General features: G+C 46.0%; 1 protein-coding gene across 1 annotated transcript in view; it reads left to right on the forward strand.

Moving 5' to 3' along the window:
* The window catches only part of camsap2b (calmodulin regulated spectrin-associated protein family, member 2b), a gene marked incomplete at its 5' end in the record, with an annotated part of 53,439 nt that overhangs the window by 22,318 nt on the left and 13,644 nt on the right, over positions 1–17,477 (forward strand). The window contains 5 exons of the mRNA XM_083658778.1: positions 2,189–2,356; positions 4,007–4,096; positions 8,337–8,369; positions 10,296–10,437; positions 12,199–12,338. Of these exons, the coding sequence (XP_083514904.1) occupies positions 2,189–2,356; positions 4,007–4,096; positions 8,337–8,369; positions 10,296–10,437; positions 12,199–12,338 (573 nt within the window). The remainder of the gene's footprint in view (positions 1–2,188; positions 2,357–4,006; positions 4,097–8,336; positions 8,370–10,295; positions 10,438–12,198; positions 12,339–17,477) is intronic.

Consider the following 17,477-nt stretch of genomic DNA (forward strand, 5'->3'; position numbering starts at 1 on the left):
ATTCAGCATAGTTAGCATTTAGGTGCTAGCCCAGCCCAGGCAGACAGGATCGGTGATTCAACCACCGCAGTAAACACACATCTGAACAGACCTCTATGTACCTGCTCTAGAATCCCCAATCCTGTAGTGTAGAGCCGCAGCATCGTCCTTTGGTGAGTCAGCCCATTTTGATATATGGGGGAGTTTTACCACACTCGCGTGCCAGCTGTATAACATTTTGTGGGCGTTCCCACACAGACGGACTCTATCTATTGGCACGACTTTCTCTTACATGGCTGATGGCTCTGGGAAGGTGGGAAAGATTTGGGATTCAAGGGGTGTGTAAGGGGAGTGGCTGGGGGGATGTGGGTGTGTTACAGGTAAGGTTAGGGGTAGGACTATTTCTATGTTGAAAATGATTAGCTGTGCTGAGTAGAGGTACCCCCAAAACATTGCCTAAAGTGTGCCACAAAGCTGAATGGCCACACCACTGCACTTGGACTATTTGCGCTGGTTGATGAACACACACACACACACACACACACACACACACACACACACACACACACACACACACACACACACACACACACACACACACACACACACACACACACACACACACACACACACACACACACACACACACACACACACACACACACTGGTAGAGAGAGATAGAGTGTGTTTTATTACCTCTTACTTTATTACCAAGGAGGTAAAAACTACTGGACCGATTTTCATGGAGTTTTGTGTAAGGGCTGTAGCTTGGGCCATGGGCCAGCCCATTAAGTTTTGAACCGGATCCCGTCCAACTCATGAAATTTGCATATCATAACAGACTGGACTATTGGCCTTGATGGAGGTCTGCGCTCTCCGAGTGCACTTATAGTTGACATAGTTCCTTCGTCAGTTCGAGGAAACATCCTCTCCAGAGAACCAAAACATAAACAATGCCAGTAGGGTAATTGGGACACTGTATTTAGATAACGTAGTGAGATATTGCAATCTCAGATTGGTTGTTTTAAACTTTTCAGTATTTCTCTCGGGTTACAAGACTGACCGTTTGGTGCCGTATGAACGACTATAAGGAAGACTGTGTTTTCATCCCTGTCACTTGTCATGTTTGGTATGTTTTCATGTAGTTTTTTTTTCTTTTACTGGATTAGACTGAATGATGTAAGAGTCAGGTTAGTAATATCAATATTTGTTCACAGCTGACCTCATCAGGCGGCTCTTCAGTTTATAAGAGCATCTCAGTCTAACAGCCATAGTTGGGGTTCTTCTGTACAGGCTGTCTGTTTAGACTGGCTCCAGCGCTTGTGTTGCTGACGCTAAGCACCAGTAGGGGCAGCCCAGGGTCGTAGTATTGGATCAGTTATTAGTTTCTTAGGGAAACACATGGTCAGCCTGGCTGTTATCCGAGGCTGCACAGTTCTGAATAGAGGCCTGTGGCTGGGCGGGAGGCTCCGGCGCCGCGTGTTTGTGCCCACTGGCTTGAGTCACCTGGCGTCAGGATCACGGAGCACTTGACTTGGCTGTTTGTTCAGTTAGGTTGGACACACAGATAGATGCTTAGGTCAGCGGTAAGCACACGCACGCACACACACGCACGCACGCACACACACACACACACACACACACACACACACACACACACACACACACACACACACACACACACACACACACAGCATAAATGTTTTTGCGTAGACCCGTGGTGTGACAGGAAAGGGAAGGGGAGGACTGTTGGTCTGACCGGTCTGGAATGGGTTTAGAAAGGCCAGGAGAATGTCATGCTTTGTGTAGGTGTTGAGGGCTGGCTGGTAAAAAACCCACCTCATCCTCAGTCTCACCTCACCATGAAGTTAACTATTCAACATTGGGCTGTGTGCGTACTACAAACGTTTCAAATGGTTTCAAATGTCATGACCAAGGGGATGCGGAGAGATGGTGATCAGAAGCCTTGTGTTCTGTGAAAAGATGCATTCATAATTTAGCCCATATCAGAGCCACGGACCCCCATTTGATCATGAGATTTTGTCTCTCTGACCCAAATCTGAGAATATTTTTTTTATTATTAGATAGGATTTTGTCCAGAATTCCATGACTAACCGTATTGTACAAACTATGACCAAAGGAAATGTAATTGTTCTGTGTCAACTTCTTTGTAGAATCCCTCCTAACTCGCCTGTTGTTGTCTCCACAGAGTTCCCACCTGGCGCTGATCGACACTCTGATGATGGCCTACACAGTGGAGATGGTGAGTGTGGAGCGGGTGATGACCTGCATCAACAGGTGCTCCTCGCACGCCGACGGACACGTCCAGGAGCTGCCGTACGACACGGAGGACGCCATCACCACCTGGATCAACAAGGTACCTATGCACACCGAGGAGGGCGGAGATTAGGCTTGGACAGATGACGCCAATGCAGAACTGCGGAACTGCAGTTCCTCTAATGGCCACTTGAGGCTGGCTGCAAAAGGGAGTCTATCCCCATTCACCCCCATGTTAAAATGCCCAACTTTACAGCAAAAAATAACATGTGCTCGGTAACCAAGATGGCAGCGGGCAAAATGCCAAACCTGAGGCTTCAAAACAGGAGTCCACAAAACAATGGGGGACAACACACTGACTCCGCCCATCTCTGTTTACAGTCAAACAGTTGTGTACATGAGCTCTTACTTATAACCAGGAAGAGATTTGTACCAGCTGGATCAATAAAGTGTGTCCACACTCAGGTGCCTACAAGAACACAAGGACATGCTTTCTTATTCCAGGCAGGGGATCAACTCGGTACACATCCTCAAGCTTCATCTAGTGGTCCTTCACATGACACACAGTTCTTTGTTTGCTCTGGATATAGAAGATATGCGAAGTGCAGGGAAGCTCGTCAACTCTCAAATCCTCCATAGCTGTCGTCAAGAGCGCTACCTCTATCTCAGAAGAACTGGCACCACCCACATCATGTCAGAGAGATGACCAGAGATACTAGAGCTTTGTTTAAATATGGTGGAATTATCTAAAAAAATCAGAATCAGATACATTATTTGCAGGGACACACAGGGACACACAGGAATTCATTCTGGCGTAACAGCACAACTCAACAAGATAAAAAAAAAACACAGACAGGACATGATATAACCTGTACATAGTCAAATTGATAAAAAAGATAATTTTCGAATAAAATATATGTTGACCTGATTGCACTTATTTTGAAATGATAAAATAAGTCCCAGCCTGGCATGAAGCAGACTCATGTCTCATGATGTAGAGTCACACCCAGTAGTGTCCCCCACAAAACATGCCACATGTTGGTTCCTAGCTGAGTTTGTTGACATTCCTCAGTGCAGAAGCTCATGTGCTTCCTGCTCCCTGCTGCAGGCCAAGGGCAGGCGGATACACACACACACACACACACACACACACACACACACACACACACACACACACACACACACACACACACACACACACACACACACACACACACACATTAAAAACACACATGGTTGGCTGTCTCTGTCTGTAGCTCTCAGGCATTGCATGCCATGGCTAGGATTAGCTGAACTGACTGTGTCCTCAGGCCAAAGTGTTACATCACTGTTGTTTGTATAGACCCTTTGAAGACAGAGGAACAGTATAATGGTAATAAAGGAAGAGTGCTTTTTAATGAAACAACACTATCAATAAAGTAACCTCGTTTGCTTTGAAGATGTCTCTATATTGAGCTCCAGCAGGAAGCCAGAAGAGTGTTCACTCACTAATAAGTGGAGGTGGTGAAAAGTGTTTCTTTGAAGCTACTTCTCATGTTCTAGTCTCTTTCACGCTCTCCTCTCTATCACTCTCCTCTGTTAACACACAGCATGTCCATTCATTCTCTGTGTGTGCACCAAATACTTCTCTGAAATTTGAACCAAAGTATTCTCTCTCCCTCTCTCTCTCTCTGTCCTATCCCTCTCTCTCTCTCTCTCTCTCTCTCCCTCTCTCTCTCTCTGTCCTATCCCTCTCTCTCCCTCTCTCCAGGTGAATGAACACCTAAGGGACATCCTTGTGGAGGAGCAAAAGTTACGAGAGGCCTCCTCCCAAGAAGACTCCAACACCACAACACACAAGGTAAGACAATCTCTCTCTCTCTCTCTCTCTCTCTCTCTCTCTCTCTCACACACACACACACACACACACACACACACACACACACACACAAAGCATAACAATATGAAATGTTCTATGGTCTCTCGTGATTTTGAATATAGCTGAATCACTTGGTTTTTTATAAGGATTTTTTGAAACATCTATGGAAAAATTATGCAGAACCAGGAAGAGGGTGTGACTTTGGCACTCTATAGGCTTAAACACGTGTATGCACACGAGGCATGCACGCACGCACGCACGCACACGCACGCACACACACACACACACACACACACACACACACACACACACACACACACATACACACACACACACACACACACACACACACACACACACATACACACACAGTACAGCACACACAGTACAGCACACACAACTCGCCTGTAAATCAGAGGAACAGATGAGCTCAGTCTCATACCAGCTGCGGAGAAAATGTTGGCAAGAGCCAGAACACTGCTGTCAGAGGAGACAGAGACATGTGTGGGATGGAGAGAGAGAGAAAGGGCGATAGACAGAGATATGTATGGGATAGAGGGAGAGAGAGAGGGTGATAGACAGAGATATGTATGGGATAGAGGGAGAGAGAGAGGGCGATAGACAGAGATATGTATGGGATAGAGGGAGAGAGAGAGAGGGCGATAGACAGAGATATGTATGGGATAGAGGGAGAGAGAGAGAGGGCGATAGACAGAGATATGTATGGGACAGAGGGAGAGAGAGAGGGCGATAGACAGAGATATGTATGGGACAGAGGGAGAGAGAGAGGGCGATAGACAGAGATATGTATGGGATAGAGGGAGAGAGAGAGAGGGCGATAGACAGAGATATGTATGGGATAGAGGGAGAGAGAGAGGGCAATAGACAGAGATATGTATGGGATAGAGGGAGAGAGAGAGAGGGCGATAGACAGAGATATGTATGGGATAGAGGGAGAGAGAGAGGGCAATAGACAGAGATATGTATGGGACAGAGGGAGAGAGAGAGAGGGCGATAGACAGAGATATGTATGGATAGAGGGAGAGAGAGAGGGCGATAGACAGAGATATGTATGGGATAGAGGGAGAGAGAGAGAGGGCGATAGACAGAGATATGTATGGGATAGAGGGAGAGAGAGAGGGCGATAGACAGAGATATGTATGGGACAGAGGGAGAGAGAGAGGGCAATAGACAGAGATATGTATGGGATAGAGGGAGAGAGAGAGGGCGATAGACAGAGATATGTATGGGATAGAGGGAGAGAGAGAGAGGGCGATAGACAGAGATATGTATGGGATAGAGGGAGAGAGAGAGGGCAATAGACAGAGATATGTATGGGACAGAGGGAGAGAGAGAGAGGGCGATAGACAGAGATATGTATGGGATAGAGGGAGAGAGAGAGGGCGATAGACAGAGATATGTATGGGATAGAGGGAGAGAGAGAGAGGGCGATAGACAGAGATATGTATGGGATAGAGGGAGAGAGAGAGGGCGATAGACAGAGATATGTATGGGATAGAGGGAGAGAGAGAGGGCGATAGACAGAGAGGGGGAACGAGAGAGACATGTGTGGGATGGAGGGAGAGAGAGAGGGGGATAGACAAAGATATGTATGGGACGGAGGGAGAGAGAAGGCGATAGACAGAGAGGGGGGAAGGAGAGGAGGAGACATGTGTGGGACGGAGGGAGAGAGAGAGGGCGATAGAGAGAGAGGGGGAACGAGAGAGAGACATGTGTGGGATGGAGGGAGAGAGAGAGGGGGATAGACAGAGAGGGGGAACGAGAGAGACATGTGTGGGATGGAGGGAGAGAGAGAGGGCGATAGACAGAGATATGTATGGGACGGAGGGAGAGAGAGGGCGATAGACAGAGAGGGGAAGGAGAGAAAATAGTCATTACAAGTGAGAAAAGAGCGCAGAGCAGAGTCATGTATATAGAAGAGTCGTGACATCTCCATTCACTCCAATGCACGTTTCTTACTCTCAAGAGTTCCAGGAAGTAAGGTTCTGGATTAAGCAGCAAAATGGACAGTTTGTGTTGTACTTTGAAGTATTTTTTTTTAAATCAAATTGTACATTATCAGCTTTATTTTAACATTCAAAAGTAGCGTGAGACCCCTTCCTGGCTGTTCATTGGCTAATGGGTCATCATGCATTTTGGTCCTCCGCTGATGCCACTCTCTCTCTAAATTGCTCTGGTGCAGATTACAGCACGGCTGATCATCAGAGAGCGGAGAGAGAGAGAGAGAGAGAGAGAGAGAGAGAGAGAGAGAGAGAGACAGAGAGAGAGAGAGAGAGAGAGAGAGACAGAGAGAGACAGAGAGAGAGAGAGAGAGAGAGAGAGAGAGAGAGAGACAGAGAGAGAGAGAGAGTGGCAGACAGGGAGAGGCAGTGTGACAGAGAGAGACAGAGAGAGAGAGAGAGAGAGAGAGAGAGAGAGAGACAGAGAGAGAGACAGAGAGAGAGAGACAGAGAGAGAGAGAGAGAGAGAGAGACAGAGAGAGAGAGACAGAGAGAGAGAGACAGAGAGAGAGAGAGAGAGAGAGAGAGAGAGAGACAGAGAGAGAGAGAGAGTGGCAGACAGGGAGAGGCAGTGTGACAGAGAGAGACAGAGAGAGAGAGAGAGAGAGAGAGAGACAGAGAGAGAGAGACAGAGAGAGAGAGACAGAGAGAGAGAGAGACAGAGAGAGAGAGAGAGAGAGAGAGAGAGAGTGGCAGACAGGGAGAGGCAGTGTGACAGACAGAGACAGTGCTGTCATTCTGCAGACAGAGAGGTTATATAAGGCTCCATGTGACGGAGTGAGTCGGGCCTCAGCTCCACTTCAGACTGATGGGGGACAAAGAAGACACAGCAGTCAGACTGCAGTCCTCTCCCACTCCTCATCAAGCTACAGCACAGTGCCTCGTCAGGTCATGACCCAGCCTAGTAGGGGTGGGAGTTTCCAACACTGCTGAAAAGATAAAGGTTAAAACAATTAAAAAGTGAGTATTATCTGTGTGGACACATAAAAACCAACCGTTACAACTGGGAATAGGGGAATGAACTTCCTGCAATTCAAGTCAACAAGTCTGGTTTCTGATCAAAGATACTAACAGCTGATTGGTTAGCTAAGCTTCCTCATTGATTGGCAGACTACAGCAAACTATTGTAGGGGGGAAAACTGTTTACATACAACAGGTTGTAGAATGGCGATGGTCATGTGACAAATATGTACTGTAACCGCAAAATTAGTTTTATCTTCAAAGCTTCAAAGCTGCAGAATGTCATGAGTGGCTAAATCAGTTTAGAAGGGAGCTTTTATCTTCTGTGGGAGTTTCTTGGCAAATGTCCTCCTGCCCAGTGTCTGTGTGCGGTTTGTTTGTCTCAGTGTGTTTTGGTATAGTGAGAGAAATCACTGCCTATCTGTGATGGCACTGTAAGCTGAGAATACACACACACACACACACACACACACACACACACACACACACACACACACACACACACACACACACACACACACACACACACACACACACACACACACACACACACACACACACACACTCACACTCACTCACTCACTCACTCACTCACTCACTCACTCACTCTCACACACACACACACACACACACACACACACACACACACACACACACACACACACACACACACACACACACAGCTTCTTTCAAAGGCAAAAACAACAAGTGTCAACTGGGGAAGAAGAGAGTCCTTTAAGGGTGTGAGTGAAGACGGGGATATACTGTCAGTCAGCTGTACTGTCAGGCTCAACAGATTAGCCCAATCACTGAATAGGACATACTGTGAGTAGTATGCGCGCACGCACGCACGCACACGCACGCACGCACACGCACACACACACACACACACACACACACACACACACATGGCTGAACACAAACAACAATCCACTTCTCAGTACTACAGCCGAGCCTATGCTCAGATGGTGCAGAAAGATCTTTGAGATCTTTAACCATGGTCTGATGACTAAGTGTGTGTTGCTCAGCAGTTTTGTGGATACAGTGAAAGGTTAAGAAAAGCAGCCTCCATTGTAACTTGAACAATGATCAAATCATTTTATATGCATAGTTAGTAGTCGATGCTAGAGAGCAGTTTGCCCCCAGTCCCAGATCTAGTAGCATAGCTCTTTAGCCTGCTGTTGGCCTAACGCCTGTCCCACTCTCTCCCGTTGTCATCCAATCATCATCCACCATCAAAGTCTTCTGGCAAATGGTATTGGAGGCTTTTACCTGTAAGTCCATCCATTCAAACACCCGTTCATCAACCTCCCAATCCCAAACCCACCCCGGCCCTCACCATCCCTGGTCCCCTTGTTTGTTGGTGCATGTGCCCTTTGACCCATCATGCATTGGACTGATCACCCCCCCCCAACCCCCGACCCCTGTTCCTAGGAAGCAGATTAATTGACCTTATTCCCTCCGTGGCCATTTTGAACTTACTACTCAGGGTGGGAAACTTCCTGAAAGTGAAGGAAAAGTATCTCAATTATGGCATGTTGTACCAAGATGCACAGAATGTCGGCAATCAGGCAAACATATGATTTTTCTGCACATTTCCCACTGAAACACATGCTGCCGAAACAGATCTCAAGAACCCAGAGGGATATACTGTAGGTTCATATTTTAAGATAATTTGTTTGGGGCCATTTTTGCCTTGATTGGACAGGTCACAGTGCAGAGAGACAGGCAAGAGTGGGAGATAGAGGGGGTAACATGTGACAAAGGTCCTGGTTCGAACCCAGGATGTGTGCCTCTGACTACTGAGTCACCAAGGCAACCCATAGGTTCACATTTTCAGTAATCAGGTATAGGCTACTAGCTAACTAGCTCATTGGCTAGCTAACATGCTTTTTTGGTCCCCTCTTGTTCAATCTGGTTTGTCTGGCGTCTACCACTGTTTCCATGCACTATGCCAATCTTCTGGGTAGAGTTTCCTGTCGTGACATAAGTTCAAAAATGGCCACTGTGCGAACACAGTCAATATATATATTTTTTTTTAATAAAAATCCAAATGCAACTTTTCTACACAAAGACACCGGCCCGTCTCTCAGACACTGGTGAGGTTGTCGCAGACATTGAGAGCTGCTGTGATTGTATCTGTTGTAAAATGCAGACATGACACCACCCCTGTGTGTTCATGGGCAAACTGGGAGCACTAAGCCATGTAGACATATAGGATGGACTATAGTAGTGATGTATCTGTGGGTTTTTATAGGCCTGGAGAGACACAAACCCCATGTCAGAATAGATGCCTTCCAAACACAGCTTATTATTAAACTCTAAATCACCTACATTGCCTCAGGCTCTCACATCATCTCAACACCACAGAGGAAGTTTAGACTGCCTTTACTTTACGCCACTGCATTGTACACATTTATAATGCTGTTGCAAAACTGTTCATTTGCTCGCATGCATTTTGTTCCCCTCTTATTCCAGAGAGCTAAACACTCCTAATACGGTAAGAAATGCAGTAGAAGAGAACAGAATAGAGATGAAGCATTATATGATTATTATTTGTTTTTGTCCATTTAAATTGGTTAAGATTATAATTGTCAATGCCTTTTTCCCCCCAAAGTGTGATTGATTGCATGATTAATCCAATCCTTCAGAATCAGTTGAGACTGAAGCCCATCCTATGCTTGAATTTCCTTGACATAAAGGGGCACTTCACCGAAAAACAACAATACTGATTTTTTTTTGCACATGATCTCACACATAGGCTATCCAAAAACTGTAAACAGTTTGAGAGTTGACTTGAGTTAACTTGAGCACCAGTGATGTCATCACAAGACATGTTATGATTAATACAACACAATGATTCAGTGCCTTCTGATGACATCACAGGTAAACTTTTCGGGTATGTGAGATCTTGTGCAAAATTAATTATCATTGCTTTTCTGGTGAACTGCCCCTTTACCACTAATCTGAGTATTACATATGCGTATGTGGGTGTGTGTGAGAGTGTGTGTGAGAGTGTGTGTGTGTCTGTGTGTCTGTGTGTCTGTGCACCAGGGCATTATATTGTATGAGTATGTAATGGTGATTGTGTTTGCACTCACTGGGTGTCTAGAGAGTAGGGAGCCTACTTTACAAATCCACTCCCATGACACACATAGGCGTATGATGGTGATGTATGTGTGCCGTTGCCATGGTTTCAGGCTCGCTACAGGAGGGAGCTTGCCCAGCAGAGGAGCGCTCCCTCACTCCCCCTGGTGGACAACCTGCTGAAGGACAACACAGACGGCTGTGCCCTGACTGCCCTGCTGCACTTCTACTGCCCACAGGCTATCAGACTGGAAGGTGGGGCCAGCCCCTCAAACCATAACCACACCCACTCACCCTCACTAACCAGCCCCTCAAACCATAACCACACCCACTCACCCTCACTAACCAACCCCTCAAACCATAACCACACCCACTCACCCTTACTAACCAGCCCCTCAAACCATAACCACACCCACTCACCCTCACTAACCAGCCTCTCAAACCATAACCACACCCACTCTCCCTGACTAACCAGCCCCTCAAACCATAACCACACCCACTCACCCTCACTAACCAGCCCCTCAAACCATAACCACACCCACTCACCCTTACTAACCAGCCCCCCAACCCATAACCACACCCACTCACCCTTACTAACCAGCCCCTCAAACCATAACCACACCCACTCGCCTTCTCTAGCCAGCCCCTCTTCTGCTTTTAATGATTTAAAAAAGTAGGCTCACAAATAATACATACCAGATACAGAGAGCATTCAGTTCTGTTATGCACTCAGAAATAGGTGAGATAGGGAATACAAGGAGCTAACCACGGTGTTTTTCCAGTCTAAACTCAACAGTATGCCTTCTGCTGCTACACCCGTCACTACCCCCATACATTTTAATAGGGTGCTCCAAACAAAGAACATATTTATAATCCATTTGCCCTTTTCCACTGCTTGCCTCCTAATCTTTTGCTTCATGAAATACATTGGAAAGTAAGTAAATAGAAGTATATAACCCTTTATATGTACAGACAGATCAAAGCAAATAATCGGTCTTTGGCAACATCATGGTGAGTGTAGGATTAAGTGTTTTATTGGCATCATTGGCTAAATTTAATCATAATCTCAAACAACACTGCGATCAAGACATTAAGGATCTTACTGACTCTCTGTATTTACTTTTAATGATATATGCGTTTAAAACTTAAACCCAAGAGGCAAAGGGGGGGAGGGCAGATATGGTTGAGGGAGAGAGAGAGAGAGAGAGAGAAACAAAGGCTTGTTTCCTCTCAACTCGCCCGCGCCCTCCGCTCTAAAAATGCCCTGGGCTGGGCTGTGATTGGTCACGAGGGGTCCTGGGCTGGGCTGCGATTGGTCACGAGGGGTGTGTGAGTGAGAACCGTTAGAAGAGAAGTTAGCCGCTGTTATTTCAAAGATAAACAGCTCTCGCCTCGCTGCTCCAACACTCTGCGGGGTTGAATGTAGTTCAGAGCGAGTTCACACACACATGGGAGCCAGCTGTGGAAGAGAGCTGCACTTGGGTCTGTTCACTGGCAGCTCTCTACATACTGTAACAGTATGTATCCTGAAAAACCTACTGTAATGTATGACATCATTTCAGTGAAATCGCCTGCTGTAATTGGATATTATGTTCTTGATCTAAGGCACATGCTTGCCCACCGCTGGTATAGTCCCTCATGCATCCTGGGCTGTTCTTAACATGGCAGCAGCCAGCAGGCGCTCTCTATCCTAAATATTCCCCTATAAGGAGTTGAAGAGGTGTGGAAAGAATTTGAAGTGATCCAAATCAGCTATAATGGTACACAAATACAAGCGGGACAATTTGAGCAATTTGTTCTCATCTGGGTCTCGTTTCTTTTTAAGCTAAAGTATGTCTTATCTTTTCCATGCCTTCCTGTCTGGTCTGTTGCTTCACCCCTCCCTTGTGTGTGTGTGTGTGTGTGTGTGTGGGTGGGTGTGTGTGTGTGTGTGTGTGTGTGCGTGCGTGCGTGTGTGCGCGCGCGTGCGTGCGCGCGTTTGTTTGTTTGTGTGTGCCCCCGCCTCCGGCTGTGCAGATATCTGCCTGAAGGAGAGCATGTCTCTGGCCGACAGTCTGTACAACCTGCAGCTGGTGCAGGACTTCTGCGGGGACAGCCTGAACCACTGCTGTCACTTCAGCCTGGAGGACATGCTCTACGCACATGCATCTGTAAAGGTAGGAGAGGGCGGGGGGGGGGGGGGGGGGGGGGGGGGGGTGAAGACTTGGGGCGGCGCGGTGGCTCAGTGGTTAGCACTGTCGCCTCACAGCAAGACGGCCGCGGGTTTAAATCTCCACCCCGGTCCTTTCTGCGTGACGTTTGCATGTTCTCCCTGTGTTTGCGTGGGCTTCCTCTGGGTGCTCCGGTTTCCTCCCACAGTCCAAAGATATGCTGTGTTTGTATAGACCAAATCACCGTGACGTCACCATGTAAACAAATTTACTTCCGGGTACCACTTGGGGAAGGCGGCAGGTTTAAATGTGCGTGTTGTCAAATAAATGCTGTCAAACCCTCTCGCTGTTTTCGGCCGACTACTTTCAATTTAAATGGTTAAACGGTTGGTAAACATGCTTGTCCGACGTATCTAGCCTTTCTTCTGTGTTTGTTTTATGTAGTGTTAGCTAGCTAATAAAGTTTGTTTGTCTGTCAAACTCGCTGGTTTTTTGCAGACTCGTGAGAAGAGCCTGGTGACGCGAGGTTATTACAGACAGAGCTACTGACGCCAAGTTAATTTAATTTAGCTTCAAGTCTACTCTGGTCTGGTCCAACAGGTAAATTAGCTAGTCTGGTCTCCACTAACGTTAGTGAAAGTGTTGTTATGAATGATATTAAACAACAACACAACACGGACGAACCATTTTTGTCTTCTTTGTCTGTTTTTGTCTTCAACACGTCAGTTTGTGCCGTCCACCGCCATTATAATGTGTGGACCTCAGGGGTACCCGGAAGTAAATGTAAACATCCCGCTGATTTGGTCTATAGTATAGTATCGTAATGTAATATGTGTACACAGTCAAATGTGTAGTGTATGTAACCTATGTTGTGTGTAGTATATGACTGTGATGATGCTATGTGAAACCCTTTGAGACATGCTTGTGATAAGGGACTACAGTACAAACTAGGGATGGGCATCGAATTTCGAATTTTCGAATAATCGTTGTTATTATCAAGGTCGACTTTTATTATTGAAATTCGAAATTCGAAAAAAAAAAAAAAAAAAAAAAAAATTTTTTTTTTTTTTTTTTTTGAGTGAAATGTTGCATTGTCTCCCCCGATTCTAAGTATAGTCAAATCGCTTGGTTTGAGCAAGTAAAACAATTTTTATAAGCATTTTAAGCAAGGTTTATGGAAAAATGAATGGCGGATGAAATCCCATGAAGAGGGAGAGGGGGTGACTTTGGCACCCCTTTGGCACTCAGACCTGAGCCTACTAAATATTTAATGAACCACTCATGATTGTCAAAACTGTTTTTTATTTTCGAAAATGTCAATGTCATGTAACATGTTCTTTACTTCAGTGGTGCAATGCTTGTTTGAGCTAAAAATCCACAGCAGAAGCTTTTTATATTAATTAATAAAGCCGTAGACTTAGAATCAGGGGAGACAATGCAACATTTCACTCACAAAAAAAAAAAAAAAAAAAAAAAAAAAAACATAAAAAAAAAAAAAAAAGAACATTTTTTTTTTTTTTTACATTTTTATTTTTATTTTCGAATTTCGAATTAAATTCGAATTTGAATTCGAATTTGGCCAGCGAATTTCGAATAGTGTTTTTGCTAGAAATGCCCATCCCTAGTACAAACATAGCTGAACTTGTTGGACCTCGCCCGGGCCAAAGGGCTCGAATGGAGAAGTTGGAAGTCTAGTGTTTTATGTTATGGACTTGGTGGGAGGAAGACAGAACAGAAAGAGGGATGAGGAAAGTTCTTGGTAGGAAATTACAGATGGGCAAAAATGACTCACCCAAGCAGGCTTTTAAGAGTGTGTAGTGTGTGTGTGTGTGTGTGTGTGTGTGTGTGTGTGTGTGTGTGTGTGTGTGTGTGTGTGTGTGTGTGTGTGTGTGTGTGTGTGTGTGTGTGTGTGTTGATGTATTAGAGGGGACATGTGAGTGTTGCTTTGCTGCCAAGTTAAATGAGTGAGTGAGTGAGTGTGTGTGTGTGTGTGGGAGTGTGTGTGTGTGGGGGGGGGGGGGGGGGTGTGTATGTGTGTGTGTGTGTGTGTGTGTGTGTGTGTGTGTGTGTGTGTGTGTGTGTGTGTATCTAGCACAGACGCCGGTACCCTCTGGGCCAAACCTCCCCTCTCACCCAGAGGACAGAGGCAGCTCAGAGGAGTTTTGCAGTCCTGTCCCATCTCCCTCTAACTCTCTTGTTCTGTCCCTTCACATCGCTGCTGTTTTTATCATTAACATTTGAGCAGAACACAACAACTGCTGATTCACCCGCAAACACAACTGGAAAATTATTTCAGTCCAGAGGCAGAGATTCTCCTATTCATACGTGTTTGTTTCTGACTAACTGGGAGACTTGCTGTACAATGCCAAGCAGCCAGTTTACAATGTTGGGCAAGTTACTTTCAAAATGTAATATACTACATATTACTAGTTACTTTCATTTGAAAGTAATACGTTACTTTACAATATTACTGTCTGTGTAGAGTAAGTCATGACTTATAACACTACTTTTGCATTACTTTCACCAAAATAACTGCAGTAGCAGAATGACATTGCCTCCTTCTTGGAACCATCCCGAAAAAGAATTTAAACCGTCTTGAAGTCAGTGTAAATGAAGCATCCAAAATTCTAAATGTTATCCTTTTCCTTTGTTAACTGTCATCTAACTCAATTTGTAACTTGTGTTACTTGACAGAGTTAACTGGTATAATATTACTGAAATCATATTGGTAATGAGTTATATTACCGAGTTACTGCTAAAAGTAATATATTACATGTAATATGTTACTTTTGTAATGAGTTACCCCCAACACTGCCAGTTTATAGATGATGTCTGTGCCATCCAGACACTAGAAGCAGCAGTAGTGGACTCCTCCTACAGCCAGTGTGGGTAAATAGTATGCAGAGAGCGTGGGCAGAAACATTGGGATTCTAGTCACGGGCCGGGCCGGACCGGACCGACAGGGACTTTCCATTCTTCAACACAACAGAGGGTTTTCACACTTATACACTCTTTGCTCTCTATTTCTCCCTCCTGTCTCTTTCTCCTCATCGTTCTCTCTGCCTTTCCTACTCACAATATGGTGTGTGTGTGTGTGTGTGTGTGTGTGTGTGTGTGCGTGCGTGTGTGCGTGTGTGTGTGTGTGCGTGCGTGTGTGTGTGTGTGTGTGTGTGTGTGTGTGTGTGTGTGTGTGTGTGTGTGTGCGTGCGTGTGTGCGTGCGCCTGCGTGCGTGCGTATGTGTGTGTGTGTGTGTGTGTGTGTGTGCGTGTGTGTGTGTGTGTATGTGTGTGTGTGTGTGTGCGTGTGTGCGTGCGCCTGCGTGCGTGCGTATGTGTGTGTTGACTGGATAGTGCTACAATAGGCAAAGGAAGGAAGGAGAATGAGAGCACTGCTCATGAAGATTAGCCAAAGGCTCTGGCGCCGTGCCCGTCCACCATAGGCCTACCTCCCACTGGATCCCAACAAGCATGAGTCCATTCAGTGAATAGTTTGATGAAAAGAAAGATTGTTTATGAGCAGTGCACCATGTTCTGTCCACATTTGAAGGTCCACGTTGAGGAAAAGCACAAAGCAGTTTAGAGCAGGGGTTCTCAAAGTTTTGATGACTGAGGGCCAATTTAGGGACCGAACAATAGACCAGACAGGCACATCCGGGTACATCGCAAAACCTCGAGGCCGTGCCCCTTTTAGGGGGGAAACACAAGCCATTCTCTGTGTAAAATAGCGGTATAAAAAATCAATAGAAAATGAGCAGAATTAATTTAGTTTATACGTAAGTGACCCAAAGACACCATGACATGACAATATTTCAACTCGGCCGGCCATAGAATGCGCAAGATACATTGACAATAGTACTTGGCCTTATGAACGCTGTATCCAGCCCACTGATAAAAAACACGATTTAAAACACGATTTTAGACGGACAAGCCCGTCTTTATTGTCACACGGTTACACATCAACACATGCACGGAGGGCCACAAACACACACATGCTGACGGTGGCCGGTGAAATTTGTCCTCTGCATTTAACCCATCCTGGCTTTGTCCTTTCCTCCGGGGGGCAGGCCAGGAGCAGTGGTCGCTTTCTCGTACAGCGCCCGGGGACCGACTTCGGATGTTGTCGTCACTGGTCGGATGACGATGACGATCTGATCTTCTGCATGTTTTTAATGGGGGGGGGGGGGCTTATGTACGGAGGAGCCCCCCTGGGGGAGCACGAGGAGAACATGCAAACTCCACACAGACAGAAAGGCCCTTACGACGAGATACCCCACCTGGGCAGTAGGCACTGAAGATATGAGGGGAACACAACCACAGCGCCCGCAGTGTCCCAGGCGAGAATCGAACTCAGGACCTTCTGACTGCGAGGCGACAGCTCTACCACTGAGCCACCGTGCCCCCATGAGTTTCCACCAGATGGTGTCACCCTACTCTATTAATTAAAAAAACATTGCGTATCTTCTTCTTTTTTCATTTATTGTTAGTGAAAACAACAACACAGCAACTCTTCGGCATATCTCTATCAAGTTCAACTGTTTTAAATTGTTTATTTGAAGTGTTTTCGGGCTACTTGTACAGTCTTTTCCTATGGTGGGTTTCCCCCGTAAAAGGGGCGTGGCCTTGGCACTTGACGCTTGATGACGCGCCGCTCTTCTGGTCTATGGATTGAGGGCTGCCCAAAAACAGAACACAAAATAATTCCAAAACAAATGTTTTCTTTAATAGCCTGTTGGAGACTAAAAGTCATGAGCATTGTGAACCATGTGACAAATGTACGTTGTGTTTTCTAGGAGAAAAAAACCCCATTTGTCCATTTGTAGATGTTTTACCGCACGCACGCACGCGCACACACACACACACACACAACACAACACATGCGCACACATGACACGGTCATCTAGTTTCATATGATACCAGAAATTTCACTCTGGCTTTGGAATTTGACCAAATAATACCATCCCGTGGGCCGCACTTTGAGAGCCCCTGGCTTAGAATTCTCACTCTTTGTTTGCTGTCCGCACTGTCTCACTGCTGTGTTGCTGAAAAAGTTTCCTACAGTTGAAATCATCCGTGGACGTCTCCAGAGCCTTTCTGTTTATTCCATTAATGCATTTACAATGGATCTGGGTTCCTCACAGCTTGGTG

This window comes from Poromitra crassiceps (assembly GCF_964638095.1).
Source record: "Poromitra crassiceps genome assembly, chromosome: 23".
In the NCBI taxonomy this organism is placed as follows: Eukaryota; Metazoa; Chordata; class Actinopteri; order Beryciformes; family Melamphaidae; genus Poromitra; species Poromitra crassiceps.